The 12,108-nt window shown below is 41.1% G+C and overlaps 2 protein-coding genes and 1 non-coding gene across 7 annotated transcripts in view; 2 read left to right on the forward strand and 1 right to left on the reverse strand.

Annotated features, from left to right (window-relative positions):
- Positions 1–95: 95 nt before the first annotated feature.
- Positions 96–8,805, forward strand: nol11 (nucleolar protein 11). Its single transcript, XM_046409075.1, has 18 exons — positions 96–313; positions 891–1,004; positions 1,323–1,379; positions 2,000–2,148; positions 2,639–2,696; positions 2,962–3,103; positions 3,407–3,613; positions 4,109–4,185; positions 5,107–5,230; positions 5,500–5,591; positions 5,976–6,041; positions 6,134–6,318; positions 6,491–6,616; positions 6,956–7,207; positions 7,317–7,395; positions 7,560–7,652; positions 7,932–8,039; positions 8,203–8,805. Exons 1-18 carry the CDS (start codon positions 167–169, stop codon positions 8,314–8,316), a joined length of 2,190 nt encoding a protein of 729 aa, XP_046265031.1. The 5' UTR covers positions 96–166; the 3' UTR covers positions 8,317–8,805.
- A 570-nt stretch (positions 8,806–9,375) lies between these two features.
- trnas-aga lies at positions 9,376–9,457 on the reverse strand. The gene has a single exon. It is a non-coding gene; the product is annotated as a tRNA-Ser (tRNA).
- A 1,128-nt stretch (positions 9,458–10,585) lies between these two features.
- Positions 10,586–12,108, forward strand: part of LOC124069708 (nucleosome-remodeling factor subunit BPTF-like) — a 42,007-nt gene continuing 40,484 nt past the window's right edge. For all 5 annotated transcript variants that reach the window (XM_046409101.1, XM_046409114.1, XM_046409109.1 and 2 more), the window contains exon 1: positions 10,586–11,408. In XM_046409101.1, the coding sequence (XP_046265057.1) occupies positions 10,835–11,408 (574 nt within the window). In that variant the 5' untranslated portion in view covers positions 10,586–10,834. The remainder of the gene's footprint in view (positions 11,409–12,108) is intronic.

Here is a 12,108-nt window from a genome sequence, read left to right on the forward strand (position 1 = left end):
AAAAAATGTGTAAATTTAAATGATTGTATTTTAGCGTTTGTGCAGTTCAAGATGATTTTATGAACCTCGTGCTTTGAGGCTGCAGTCTCGTGGTTCCGGTAACACCGACAAACATTCAGCCCTTTTCTCGCGAGATTCGACGGGTTCCACTTTCTTCTCGTCCAGCATGGCCGCGCTGTATGAGGGTTACACGTTGTGCGGACTTGTTCCAGCTCAAACTCTATCAAATTCAGGCATTCAGGGGATCGAAGCGGAGAGAGACAGCGACCATGTCGTCGTCACCGACTCAACCAGATCTGTCACGCTGTACAAGGTAACGTTTAACGTTTGTTTTGAGGAGGCTCTCCCAACCTGGGCCAGCTGATCTTTGCGACCCGTGCAACTCGTGTTGGCATCCTCGCCTGTTCTTAGCGACAGAAACCACCAGAACAGTTGCAGCAAGACAGATACCGCAGCTAGCTGTGATAGTACCTTGGCTCATTTTCAGTCAGAATCGTAAGTGCCACATACTGTTATCTTGCAGGTGTATATAAACAGGCAAATGTTAGCTAACGGTTGCTATATCCGCACTCAACACATCTCGTTAACGATGGTTTTGAGTTGATGGGCTCAGCGTTAATACGCAGCTTGCTATACCTATCATATATGTTATATACCGCCAACTAATCACATTCTTCTCAGTAAACATCAGCTTTCAGAACTGGCTTTATTTGCTTTTTTCATAAGTTTCCGTCTATCATAAAGGAAGCTGTATTATCGCATAATTAAGCAGTTGTTTACTTACAAGTGCTTATAAAGTGAGGTGAGGGGAACATTTTGTGTAATGACTGGTCGAACTTTGTTGACGTTTTTAACAGGTTTTCTGTTTTGTATTGTTGTGGTTCTGACAGGTTTCAGACCAGAAGCCACTGGGCAGCTGGACGGTGAAACAAGGACAGACCCTGACCTGTTCAGCAGTTTACAACTCCCAAACCAAAGAATATGTGGCTGTGTCAGACAACAAGGTAAATTCTCAGTGACAAGGTGCAGATTATATCCCACAAGTGTTTATGAGAGGATCTGGTGCTTGCTTTGGTTGCAGGACTATCTGTCCCTCTGATTCGCTCTCACGCTGACATTGGGCAAAAATTAACTAGTCAGTTTTTACAAATACATACAAATAAAGAAGGTAGAGAATGTACTATTAGCACAAAGTTTACCGATAAATAAACTCATGTTATTTTCTTTCTCAGTAATTTCAGTTTTAGATGTCTGTGTAGATGTGACCTTTCCAAAAATATTTTCTGACACTGTTCTAACATAATGTCTGTTTTGTTTTGAAGGTGGTCAGAGTTTGGAAGGAAGAAGACATACTCTTAGATAAGGCCTTCAAAGCAACCGTAAGTGTGAACATTTCTGATAAACCCTCTTCTCTACTGGCCTTTAAGGCCAGGTTATGTTTGAGCTATTTAGTATGATGTGATCACATGTTAAGACAAAAGTGCTTATACCTTTCAATGGCACATGCTTTTGGACAGTCTACCCTCAAAGACAATTTGAGGTATTTGCACCAGTCATGTGCCATTTCCATTTGAACATGTCCATCATGCTTAATTTGGACCACTGAAACTACAAAGAAATTCAGTTTCCTCCTTTCCACTGCTGAAGTCTTTACAGTTATTTTGCAGGTATTTTGTGTAAGTGCTTAATAAATTAAATGTGATACTAACTAAATGGAGCCTGTAAAACAATTTTATACGACAGTTTTATATTTGTAGCAATTTACTCATGCTTAATTTATGATTATGATCTTTATATTTAGAATATATCTACTTGACTGTTGTCCAGCAAATGTCCTCCTAACTATAATACTTATCTCCTTTTATAAAGTCCCCTAATTTCATAAATCATCATAGTATACAGAGTAACCAAACTGAAAAGTCATTATAAGTGCTCCCATTGATATGTGACAAAGCAGATCACATTCTCATTCCTACCTCCTATGATACATTCTCTCCAGGTGTCATCAGATGTCTGGAGGGTCCACTGTGTGTCAGGAGGCGAGCCTGTGGTCTTGTTCCAGAGAGGAGCTGTGAGACTCCTGGACTCTCTCCTCTCCGCTCCCCAGCAGCCCATAGAGGAAGTCCTGGCTCGAGAAGAGACCATTAGGTCACTATCACTTTACAGCCCCAGTGAATCCATTTTCAAAGTCAAAATGAACTTTATTGTCAATTCTGCCATATGTGCAGCACATACAGAGGACTGAAATTGTGTTACTTTAAGACCCACAGTGCCATAAGTAGAACACTAAGTAAAAAGTGTAAACATATAGAATATTTAAAAAAAAAAAAAAAAAAGCGAAGGGCATGCAAAATAAGCCGAGTAGGATAAAAATTGTCAATAAATATGAAACTTAAGGCACATGACAGGTTTAAGTGACATTTTTGTGATAACCCAGAGTGAGAGTGAGGTTCAGAATTGACCTTAGGAGATGTTAAATTTTAGCAACCAGCATTTGTAATACAGTTACATTTCAGCACTTTCTTATTGGGGCAGAACATTTATGTAGACACTGAAATTTCAAATATTCAAATAACCTGATTGCCTGTGCTTTTGAACCTGTCGTGCTGAATGTGAATGATTCTTTTGTTGTCTTTAGGTGGAGCACCATCTTAGTGGCAGATTCGCAGCAGTATGTTATCTTCACAACCGAACAGGTAACGTGGTTTTTGTTTTGCATCTGACAAAAAGATCCAAATGCTGAGAATTCTTTTCAGTTTTAAGTGTTCGTTACTAAGCTGTAAAGTCCTCTGAAGGCATGCCTATGTACCTGCATGTGGACGACATGTATTTTATGACCCATTTACCAATAACTAATAGTATCTGTCCTAGATCTGTCCATGGACACATGCATCACCTCTAGTTAGTGGTATTTCTAAAAGCTGGTTTGCCTTGAACAGCTGTCAATGTCTTCCCTCCCAGACAGGAAATAATTTCCTGTACCTGCACAGACTGAATCCCAACACGTTGCAGAGGTACCGACTGGAGAGAGAGGAGCCTGGTCTTTCCCCGCTCAGCTTCTCTGCCTCCTACAGGGATAAACACATCTGCCTGCTTTATCTTTGTAAGCCTGAATTTCCCATGATAGTCTTTTCATGCCAGCACAGGCAGGTTTTGCTTTGTGTAGTTAGCAGTTAATGCCACAGTAAAGGGTTAATGAAGGCAATGTCCACTTCGATGTGCAGCTGTCACTGATCCATTGATTTCAGTCGGGCTTAATCTCCCTTGATTACACTCTATATTTCAAGAACAGATTGTTCAAACATGTTATCTTACATGCAAGATAAGTAAGTTTCTTTGTTCCCTCTAATCTCTTATATATTAATCCTTTTTAAAATTTGTGCATCATTGTTTCCCTGACATCCAGACCCTAATGGTCATATGTACCAGAGTCTAGTCTCTGTGCGGGGCCTGGGGGTTGATGAGGGAGCCCAGGCACTTCAGCTACCACGTAGTCTGCTCCTGGCTCTTCCAGTAGGTGAGGGCCTGCTGGAGGCAGCATCAGCCCTGGTCCTGGATGAAGCCCATGTAGCTGTCGTTGGGGTTCCACACCCCTCTGCCGGAGCTGGTAAAGGTAAGTGTACTTTGATTGTGCTGCCTCAGACAAGTCTGTTTGAAGTTTTGAGGTGTAAGTAGTTATACATTAGCTTACCTGTCTGTCTTATCTGACTTAACTGGCCTGTTTAATGATGTTTCAACAGCAGTTTGCACACATTAATTAAAAAACAAACAAACAAAAAACTAAAAACAGAGCCCTGCAGGAACCACTTTTTCTTTTGTTGAATGTGATAACTGACTGGCCTGAATTCTGTTTTATAGTCTCCACATTTGTGTTATTTGGAAATATAAAGGAATTTTGTTTGTTGAAATTAAAATGAACTCATTGGCGAACCTAATGGAACACAAATCATTACAAGGATATTAATTGAAGACTAAAGATAGTGACATAAATAATGTTTCATTTTGGCATGTAGGCCTTGTTTTGGGACTAAATGCATTAGAATAATCACTTCTGTGACTTAAGTATCTGTTGTGTGTGTGTGTGTGGTTCTTGAATGGCTCTTTTCAGACTTCCTCTGCATATGGAATACCAATTTCCAGACGCTTCAGGCCGGAAAAGAGATGGCGGGTAAAATCTACGGACAGGTAGGAATGCGTTGGTGTATTAAATGCAAATAATCCGCCTAGATTTTTGTCTTCTAATGTTTCTGTTCTATGATCAGTCGATGACTGAATGAACGTCGGTGGTTTTTAGCTGTGCTATTGGCCGGGCTCAAGAGCTCATATGGGACAATCATCAGTGTGTTCCTGAGCTTAGAAATATGCATGAACCACCCACTCAGGCTGAGATCCAAATCGCATATTTCTTCTTTTTACTTTTAGTATGCACTGGAGCTGCCCTTACAAAGTCCTTAGTGTTGCTTGCAGTATGCAAACTATTAGGACAAACTTCATCATAACGGTGCACTGTTAAGTTTGACTTTCTTGGTCATATATCTGTTTGTGGACCATTTGCTGTATAGTCTGTATATTAATTACAGTATACACAGAAGTTGCAAAAGTATGTGGTACTGACACAGGAATGAGCTGCCATCTCTCTGTGTCATGTGCTCTCATGTGCTCTCTCTTGGAGGCTCAGTTGATCCTCTGTGCAGAGGATTGTGCTGGCTTGCACATTGCAAAATATGACCGAATGCAGTAGGACATCCCGGTACTTTTGGCATAGTGCATTTGACATACTTACTAAATCTTTTGCATGGGTATTGGAATGCAGCAACAGGCTGCCTTCGTGGCTGTTGTGACTGCAGGCCAAGGTTCCCTGTCCTTCCAGCTGCTGGGTGCTGATGGAGGACTGTATGACTTTGGTAAAGCATTGTGTCTGCTCTCCACTGTGATGGGGCTCGCTGTCCCTTCTCACAACTGTATTGCAGTTTACAATCTTTGAATTGACAAATAGACCTGTTGTGCAGTCTATATTATTGCTTTTGAACTCGGTCTACTTGCTTCATTAATTCCTGTTTGTATGCATTTTCTTCTTCTGTGTTTTTTTTTTTTTTTTTTTTTTAGCTATGGACTTTCTCCAACAAATTATTCATTCCACATGGGAAAATCCTCTCTGTTATTCCATATGAATGCCCCAAATCATCCTTAGCCTCTGCCCTGGGAAAACTAAGGCAGGCCAAGACTGAAAGTGAGCTTTATAAATTTATATTTCTGGTCGTGTAGTAATAATTACAACTTTGTGCAGCTGCATGATGCAAGACATAAGACAAAAGTGTTTGAGTAAACTGATGTAACATAAATAAATATTGCTATAACAAACTGATTGATGCATATCCAGTCATGTAGTTCTTGTTTTTCATTGTTCTTAACGATGCTGCAACACTGATTGTCGTTTCTGCATTTCAAGTTTGCATGGGTGTTCAATACAGGGTGGGTTTTTTTTTTTGGTTTCTGCAGAGTCCCAAGCTCCAGCTTTCATACCATCTTGGAATACCATTTTACACGGAGAGACAACTCAGCCCTCTAGAGCAATGGAGACCAGGAAGATGGTGAGGCAAAATAAGAGACCTTGTAGACAGAAAGAGGAGGCGATGAATCAATCCCACACACTGTTTCCTTGAAGAGTGTCCAGCAGGTTTTTCCAGACCAACACAGTTACATGGAAGAAAAAGCGATCATGCTGCTGATTATCATTTGCTCCATATGAAATTGTGATTTATAGTAGTTAGTGTCTGCGCAATTGCAAAATGTGTAAAATTATGTAATGTGGCAAGGGGAAATATTATAATAATTGTGGCAAAGTAATGATAACAACTGTGACACAGTTTTTTGTAAATCAGCAGTTCACTGCTTCTGTTCATTGTTTAAAGTTCTGTGTGTTTGAGTGATCTTGACGATCATTTATCAACTGATGCTTTTCTCTTTCCCTACAGCGAACGAACCGCAAGACCCAGTCATCACCTAGTTTGACAATTGACCAAGTTCTGGAAATCATTAAGGTAAATATTTTGATTTTTATCCGACAAAACAGTGAAACAATGTTGACAAAAGGCATTTCATAAAGACAAAATATTTAAATTTCCTCATGCAGACGGCACCAGTTGAGGAGGTCCAGAAAGAGGTGGAGGGGCTCCTCTCCAGGGCAGACGTCCAGGACCTGCAGCCCTCAGTGGGGCAGCTAGCATCAACCCTTGTGTCCCGAAGCCTGGCTGATCCAACCTTCTACACCCCAAGCACCCTGATGCAGCTAGTGCACACTCAGTTTCTCTGCCACAGGTCAGTAAGGCGTGGAAATGGAATCAGGGTGAAGTTATTACTGTCTTCAATCTGGATAATGTATTGTTGTACTTTTTTTAACTCTTGCCCTGCATTGTTTTTTATAATGGGTAGGGTAATTCAGCCATGTGTTATCTTGTGTTTGAATATTTACCCTCATGACCCTCAACAGTGTGTGTCCTGACCTCGTTCTCCTGGCCCTGGAGAAGAAGGACTACTTTCTGTGTCAGCTCTGCTTGCAGTTCTTCCCTGACATCCCAGAAGCTGTCACCTGTGCCTGCCTTAAGTCTTTCATCAGGTAAGACTGGTGGTTTTGAAGTGCGTACTGCCAGTATGATCGTGAATTGATGTCTCTGCCACTTTTGATACAACCACTGGGGGGCACCAAAGTAATACATTCTTTGAATTCTGCATGTAGTGGCTTCAAAGACTTTGTTTTTATTCTTAGTTTGATGGAGCTCATAAAATTAAAAATAATAACTTATTTTAAATAACTTAAATGGTGATAATCAGATTATTATAAGTTCTTAACTGATACATAAGGTTATTTTGATTTGATTTTTGGAGATTATCCGCCTGACTTGGTGTGATATAAACTGAAGAAATTACAGCGTGTTGTTCTACTGCTGTCTTACAGTATGTCAGATGTCGATGCGGAGAAAGTGAATCTGGAGCCCGACAGCGTCTCCTTCATGGAAACCCTAATTGCCAGGGAGCGTGGCCAGGTTGGCTTTCAGAATGGTTTCAGCCCCACCTCCTTAGATGAGGACCGCTCAGAAGCCCTCGGTGGAGGTGGCACCATCATTAAGACCAGAGCAGAAGACAAGGAGAAGACCTCAACTCCACCAGAACAGAGCTGTCCTGTGGGATTAAACAAGGCTGTTCTACTGTATCCTCCCAGTGCACACTCATTGCGATACAATGTTAACTGCAAACTGTTTAGTCTATTATGATTTGAAAATACATAGAAATATGACACCTTGACTCAAACTGCCCAGAAATGAGGTGCTGATGACGGCATACAGTGACACGTTCCTCCTTCCACACCTAAAAGATCTCTCCTCCCCACATGTTATTGTGAGTAACACGTTTGTTTTTCTCCTCTGAAGTGAAACGGGCAACTCACATTTATGCTCCCAAACAGTTGAGACCCAGTTGCACATTTTCATGACACTATACACATGCAATAAATCCATACAAAACAATGATTCAAATGTCAGTTTTCTTTCTCTTCCAAACAGCTTTTCTTCCAGTACCTGCAGTTCCTTTACCTAAAATATTCTCAAGATGCTTCACCACAGATGCATGTATTGAGATCACCAAGTCTGAGTCAGGTCTGTATTGATATCAAAAATAGGTGCATAGGGTTGGCCACACATGACATGTCAAGTCTGGAGGCAGAAGAAAAGTATAAAATCAGAGTTTTTGTTAGCTTAAGATACACTTCAGATGTGTAACAAACACATAAAAGCAGTGGCATTATTACACAGTATTCTCAAGAAACTCCCTGCAATGATAATAAATTAAAGTTTGTCGAAGTGGAATGCAACAAGTCATTCATTCCAGTTTGAAAATAATTTACTAACTTTATTTTCTTTTGCATTTTGTTGTAGATCATGGATTGGGTATGCTTGTTGTTAGACGCCCATTTCACTGTGCTAGTGATGACTCCTGAGGCCAAAGGCTTATTGCTGAACCTCCACAGCTTTGTGAAGTCTCAGGTAACAGTCTTTCCTTTTGTCTGCTCCGTAACTGGCTGAATGTTAAATATTCTGGAAAACTAGCACAAAAATGTGCCAAGTTAATTACAGTTTTATGAGAGAAATTATTACATCTGACAAGTTATCCAGGAAAGACTTTTAAAATGCTTTCTTGTGTCCTCAGGTGAGACTGGTTTCTGAACTTGGAAAGATCGAGGGCAGCCTTCAAGAGCTCAATAAGATCAAGGTGAAGGAGGATGTTGGACAATACTCCATTGAAGTCATTGAGCTGTTTTAGAATGTGTACAATGTGTATACTTTAAATAAATCAATGAACATATTCTCTCCTTCCAATGTTTCATCTGTAGTGGTTTCAAGGGTTGTATACTATTAAGTGCGTTTTGGCACAGATTCCAGTTAGTAGAACTCAGATGCACAAGTTTTACTGAGTTTGACAAGAATTCTTATTTTATTTAGGCATTGATTAAGTTGCAAATGCCTTTGAGCCACGTTTTAAACTTGTTTAACCTCAGCCAACATGGTTTGCCAGTTGAATTAAGAGTCTGCTCATATGCCAAACTGTAAACCGCATGTAAAAGCCACCTAATATGAGAGTATGAAAACAGTTTGTAATATTTGTACTGGCATTTGTAATTCCTTCACATCCTTAATTGTCACTGCCTGTTTATTGTATGTGTCCTGACATCTGAATATTTGTGAATCTGTCAGTTGTGACAGTAGTCTGTACTGGCTTTTTATTTTGAATACAAATGTATATCTAAATGTGTCACTGTTTTTTCAGGTATCATTCTTGTCTGTACATTGTGGATAACAAATTGTGACAGTACCTTGGTTAAATATTATAATACTTGAATAGATACCTGTTCAAAAACACATCAGCAGCTGTGCTTCACCTGCCTCACTTGCTGTACAGCAGCATAATTGAGGCCCACCTGGGAGCAGCCTAATCACCTATCATTGTAACATAGCCAGACTTTCTAAGTTGTGTGGTGTGAAAAAAATAAGTCCACACAAGAGCCTGCACAGCTATGCTAAATTTAATTGCAGAATTAACACCTCTGAATCTAGAGAATCTAGTGGCTTGGTTGACAGCCGTTTATGTAGGAACGTTCAGTAAGTTATTTTAAGAAAAATATTAACTGCTTTTAATGTTGCTGTGAGCCTTTAGCCAAGAAAGTGTGGAGCCACGTAATGTAATGGCGTAATTAATTTAATAGCTGTCGCAAAATAATTGCTCAAGCTAACCATGCTATTGACAAGTTTTTGGTGGATGTTCAGATTATTGTTGTTCACTCCAAGATCTTAATGCTAGTTTACACAAGAAAAATCAAAACGACGTTGTCGGCAGGATTCGAACCTGCGCGGGGAGACCCCAATGGATTTCTAGTCCATCGCCTTAACCACTCGGCCACGACAACACTTACGAGATTTAGCTTCCCAATCGTCTTTTAAACAAATACAACACACACACATAAATAAATTACCTTAACATTGATTAATCTAATTATCCTGCAGCTTAACGCTGTGTCAGTAACCGTGACATAGCGATGTTTTAGCTGGCTGCCTATGCAGGCGAAACAGAAAATGTGCCTGTGCCTGCTCTTGAAGTAGCTAATCAAATTAAAAACAACAAAACAAAACAAAACAAAAAAAAAAAAAATCAAAAATTAATTCAATTTAAAATCCATCAATTTAAACCCAAGAGGCTGACACACGATGCTGGCATAAGAAGGGGATGTTGCGTACTACCAGATGAGGATCGCACCTCTATTGCTAATTTGTTAAACATTATTCCGGGCTACCCTGTTACGATAGATTACAGAGCACCACTCCTTCTGTTATTACTTAACTGAAAAATGGTGCCAGGTTCCTGGATAATAACCAAAAAGTAATTTTAAAGTTATAATGTAAATACATTATAACTTAGAAAAGCATTGCAGGTATTTCCAGCAGTGATGTCATTTAAACCCTGAAAACGTGTGCACTGTTAACTTTTATGACGACTTATAGGGTTCATGTAGTAGAGCTGAATGTCAGACGTATGCTTATCTTCTCGCCCCGTTTCGCTGTGACGACGATGGCGTCAGGGCCGAAAATGAGCGATGGTGTTTGTTTGGATACACTCGATCCACATGTGATTAAAACCATCCGCCAAAACCAGACGACTCGAATAAAGTACTATTGGCGGAAAGCGTTTGCATGGATAACTAATTTTATGAACTAGCACGGCAATTGCGTCTATTGTAGAATAGTGGATCACGTGACCTTGCATCCACTCAGGCCTGCTAGTGTCAAGTTAGAGGATAAAAACTGCTCTTCCGGATATGCTACAGGGAGCTAGTTAATAAGAAAGAAAAAAGAATTTATTTTTAGATTACATAAATGTCCATGGTCAAAAACAACGTATATTTCTGTACTTGTGATATGTTGTTTACACCATAATCTAATTAACCTATTCATTATTTATTTATGCTTCGCTTTTACTTTGAAGGAAAACATGGTGTACTTCCGGTACAACTACTGGTATCCATGGTTAGCTTAACGTAGCACTGGGGCCTGCTGTGTTTTCAACGGAGGGAGAGCTGAGAGGAAAAATGGCGTCTGCAGGCGACCCAGAGCGGGACACCGGCCATTCAGTTTGAGCTTTCCGCCCTGAAATTGAGACCGGGGCTTGGTGGGGACCTATCAGGAACCGTCACCAGATCTGTTGGTTTTTTCTTTCCCGCTTTTCTCCGGTGTGCGTGGCTCATTCGACCTCCGAGATTGAAGCGGAACAGAAGATACTCTCTCCTACAATGAGGGGGAGAAGAGGAAGGCCGCCCAAACAAGCAGCTGTGATGCGGGAAGGTTCACCCGGGCCAGTCCGCGGCTCTCGGGGCGGCAGGAGTAGAGGGATGCGTGGACGGGGAAGAGGCAGAGGACGGGGTCGGGGGCGGGGAGGAAGTGGCGGCGTTTGCGGCACTGGCTCTGCTGAGGTGGATACAGAAATCTCCGGCCGAGAGAACTTTCATTCGTCCCGGGGCCGCAGGAAAGTTGGAGCCTCAACCACGGCGACGGCCGCGGGATCGCGGGGCAGAGGAGCCAGAGGGAGAGGCAGGGGTTCGAGAGGCGGCCGTGGCAGTAGAGGCGGAGTGAGGCGACCTCAGACCAAGGTGGTCTACGACGACAACAGCGACGAGGAGGACGATAATTTAAGCTACAGGTCAGACGAAGATGAACTCCTGAACGACAACCCTTCGTCGGATCTGGAAGAAGAGGAGGCCTTGGGAAACGACTCTGATTATCTGGAGGAACTACCAGATGATGATGATGCCAGCTACTGTACCGAGAGTAGTTTTAGGAGCCATAGCACGCTCGGTAGCACCCCAGGTACGTTTCTTTGCAAGTGCACGCACGTTTAGTAAAGCGGTTTTGCATTACTTAAAGTATGCATTTTATTTTTAGCTCAGTACAGAAACCAAGCCGCATTGTTCAAAATGGAGCTTGCACTCAGAAACGGGCCTTTGTTTACCGTGTGCTCTGCTCGCCGCTGGCTTGCAGACTCCACGCTTCGACCGGCTCTCATGCTTTTGACTTATGTCTGATCAGCACATTTTTGTTGTTGTCCGTTTATAATGACGAATTTATTGGGGCTGTTTTTACGGACGTTTTCATTCGCGCTTTATTTAGCTCGCTTTCATACGCAAGGAGAAACAGCGTGTATGGACTGTTTTTTTGCCACTTTCCATTCATTTCATTCATTCACCATTTCTACTTATGTAAAAGCACAGTAAGTACAGTTTCTACTATGTAATGTTAGACTACGCTCCGTCACAACACCTAACTTAGTTTATGAATATTATTTCCAATTGGCCTCGTATTAACAATTCGTAATTATACTTTTACTTAACTTGCAGTACTTAAATGAAAGTATCACCTGCTAAATAAATAATAATCGTTCACTGTTGTTGCTGTTGTTGTTGTTATTATTGTTATGAGTTATTCCTGTGTACCTTTTCCAGCTCTTTTTCGGAAGTCATTTTAGTTGCATAATGCTTCTCAAGGAGTTTGACAGGCCTTTGTTTTGAGA

This window comes from Scatophagus argus, chromosome 2, assembly GCF_020382885.2.
Source record: "Scatophagus argus isolate fScaArg1 chromosome 2, fScaArg1.pri, whole genome shotgun sequence".
NCBI classification, from domain to species: domain Eukaryota; kingdom Metazoa; phylum Chordata; class Actinopteri; family Scatophagidae; genus Scatophagus; species Scatophagus argus.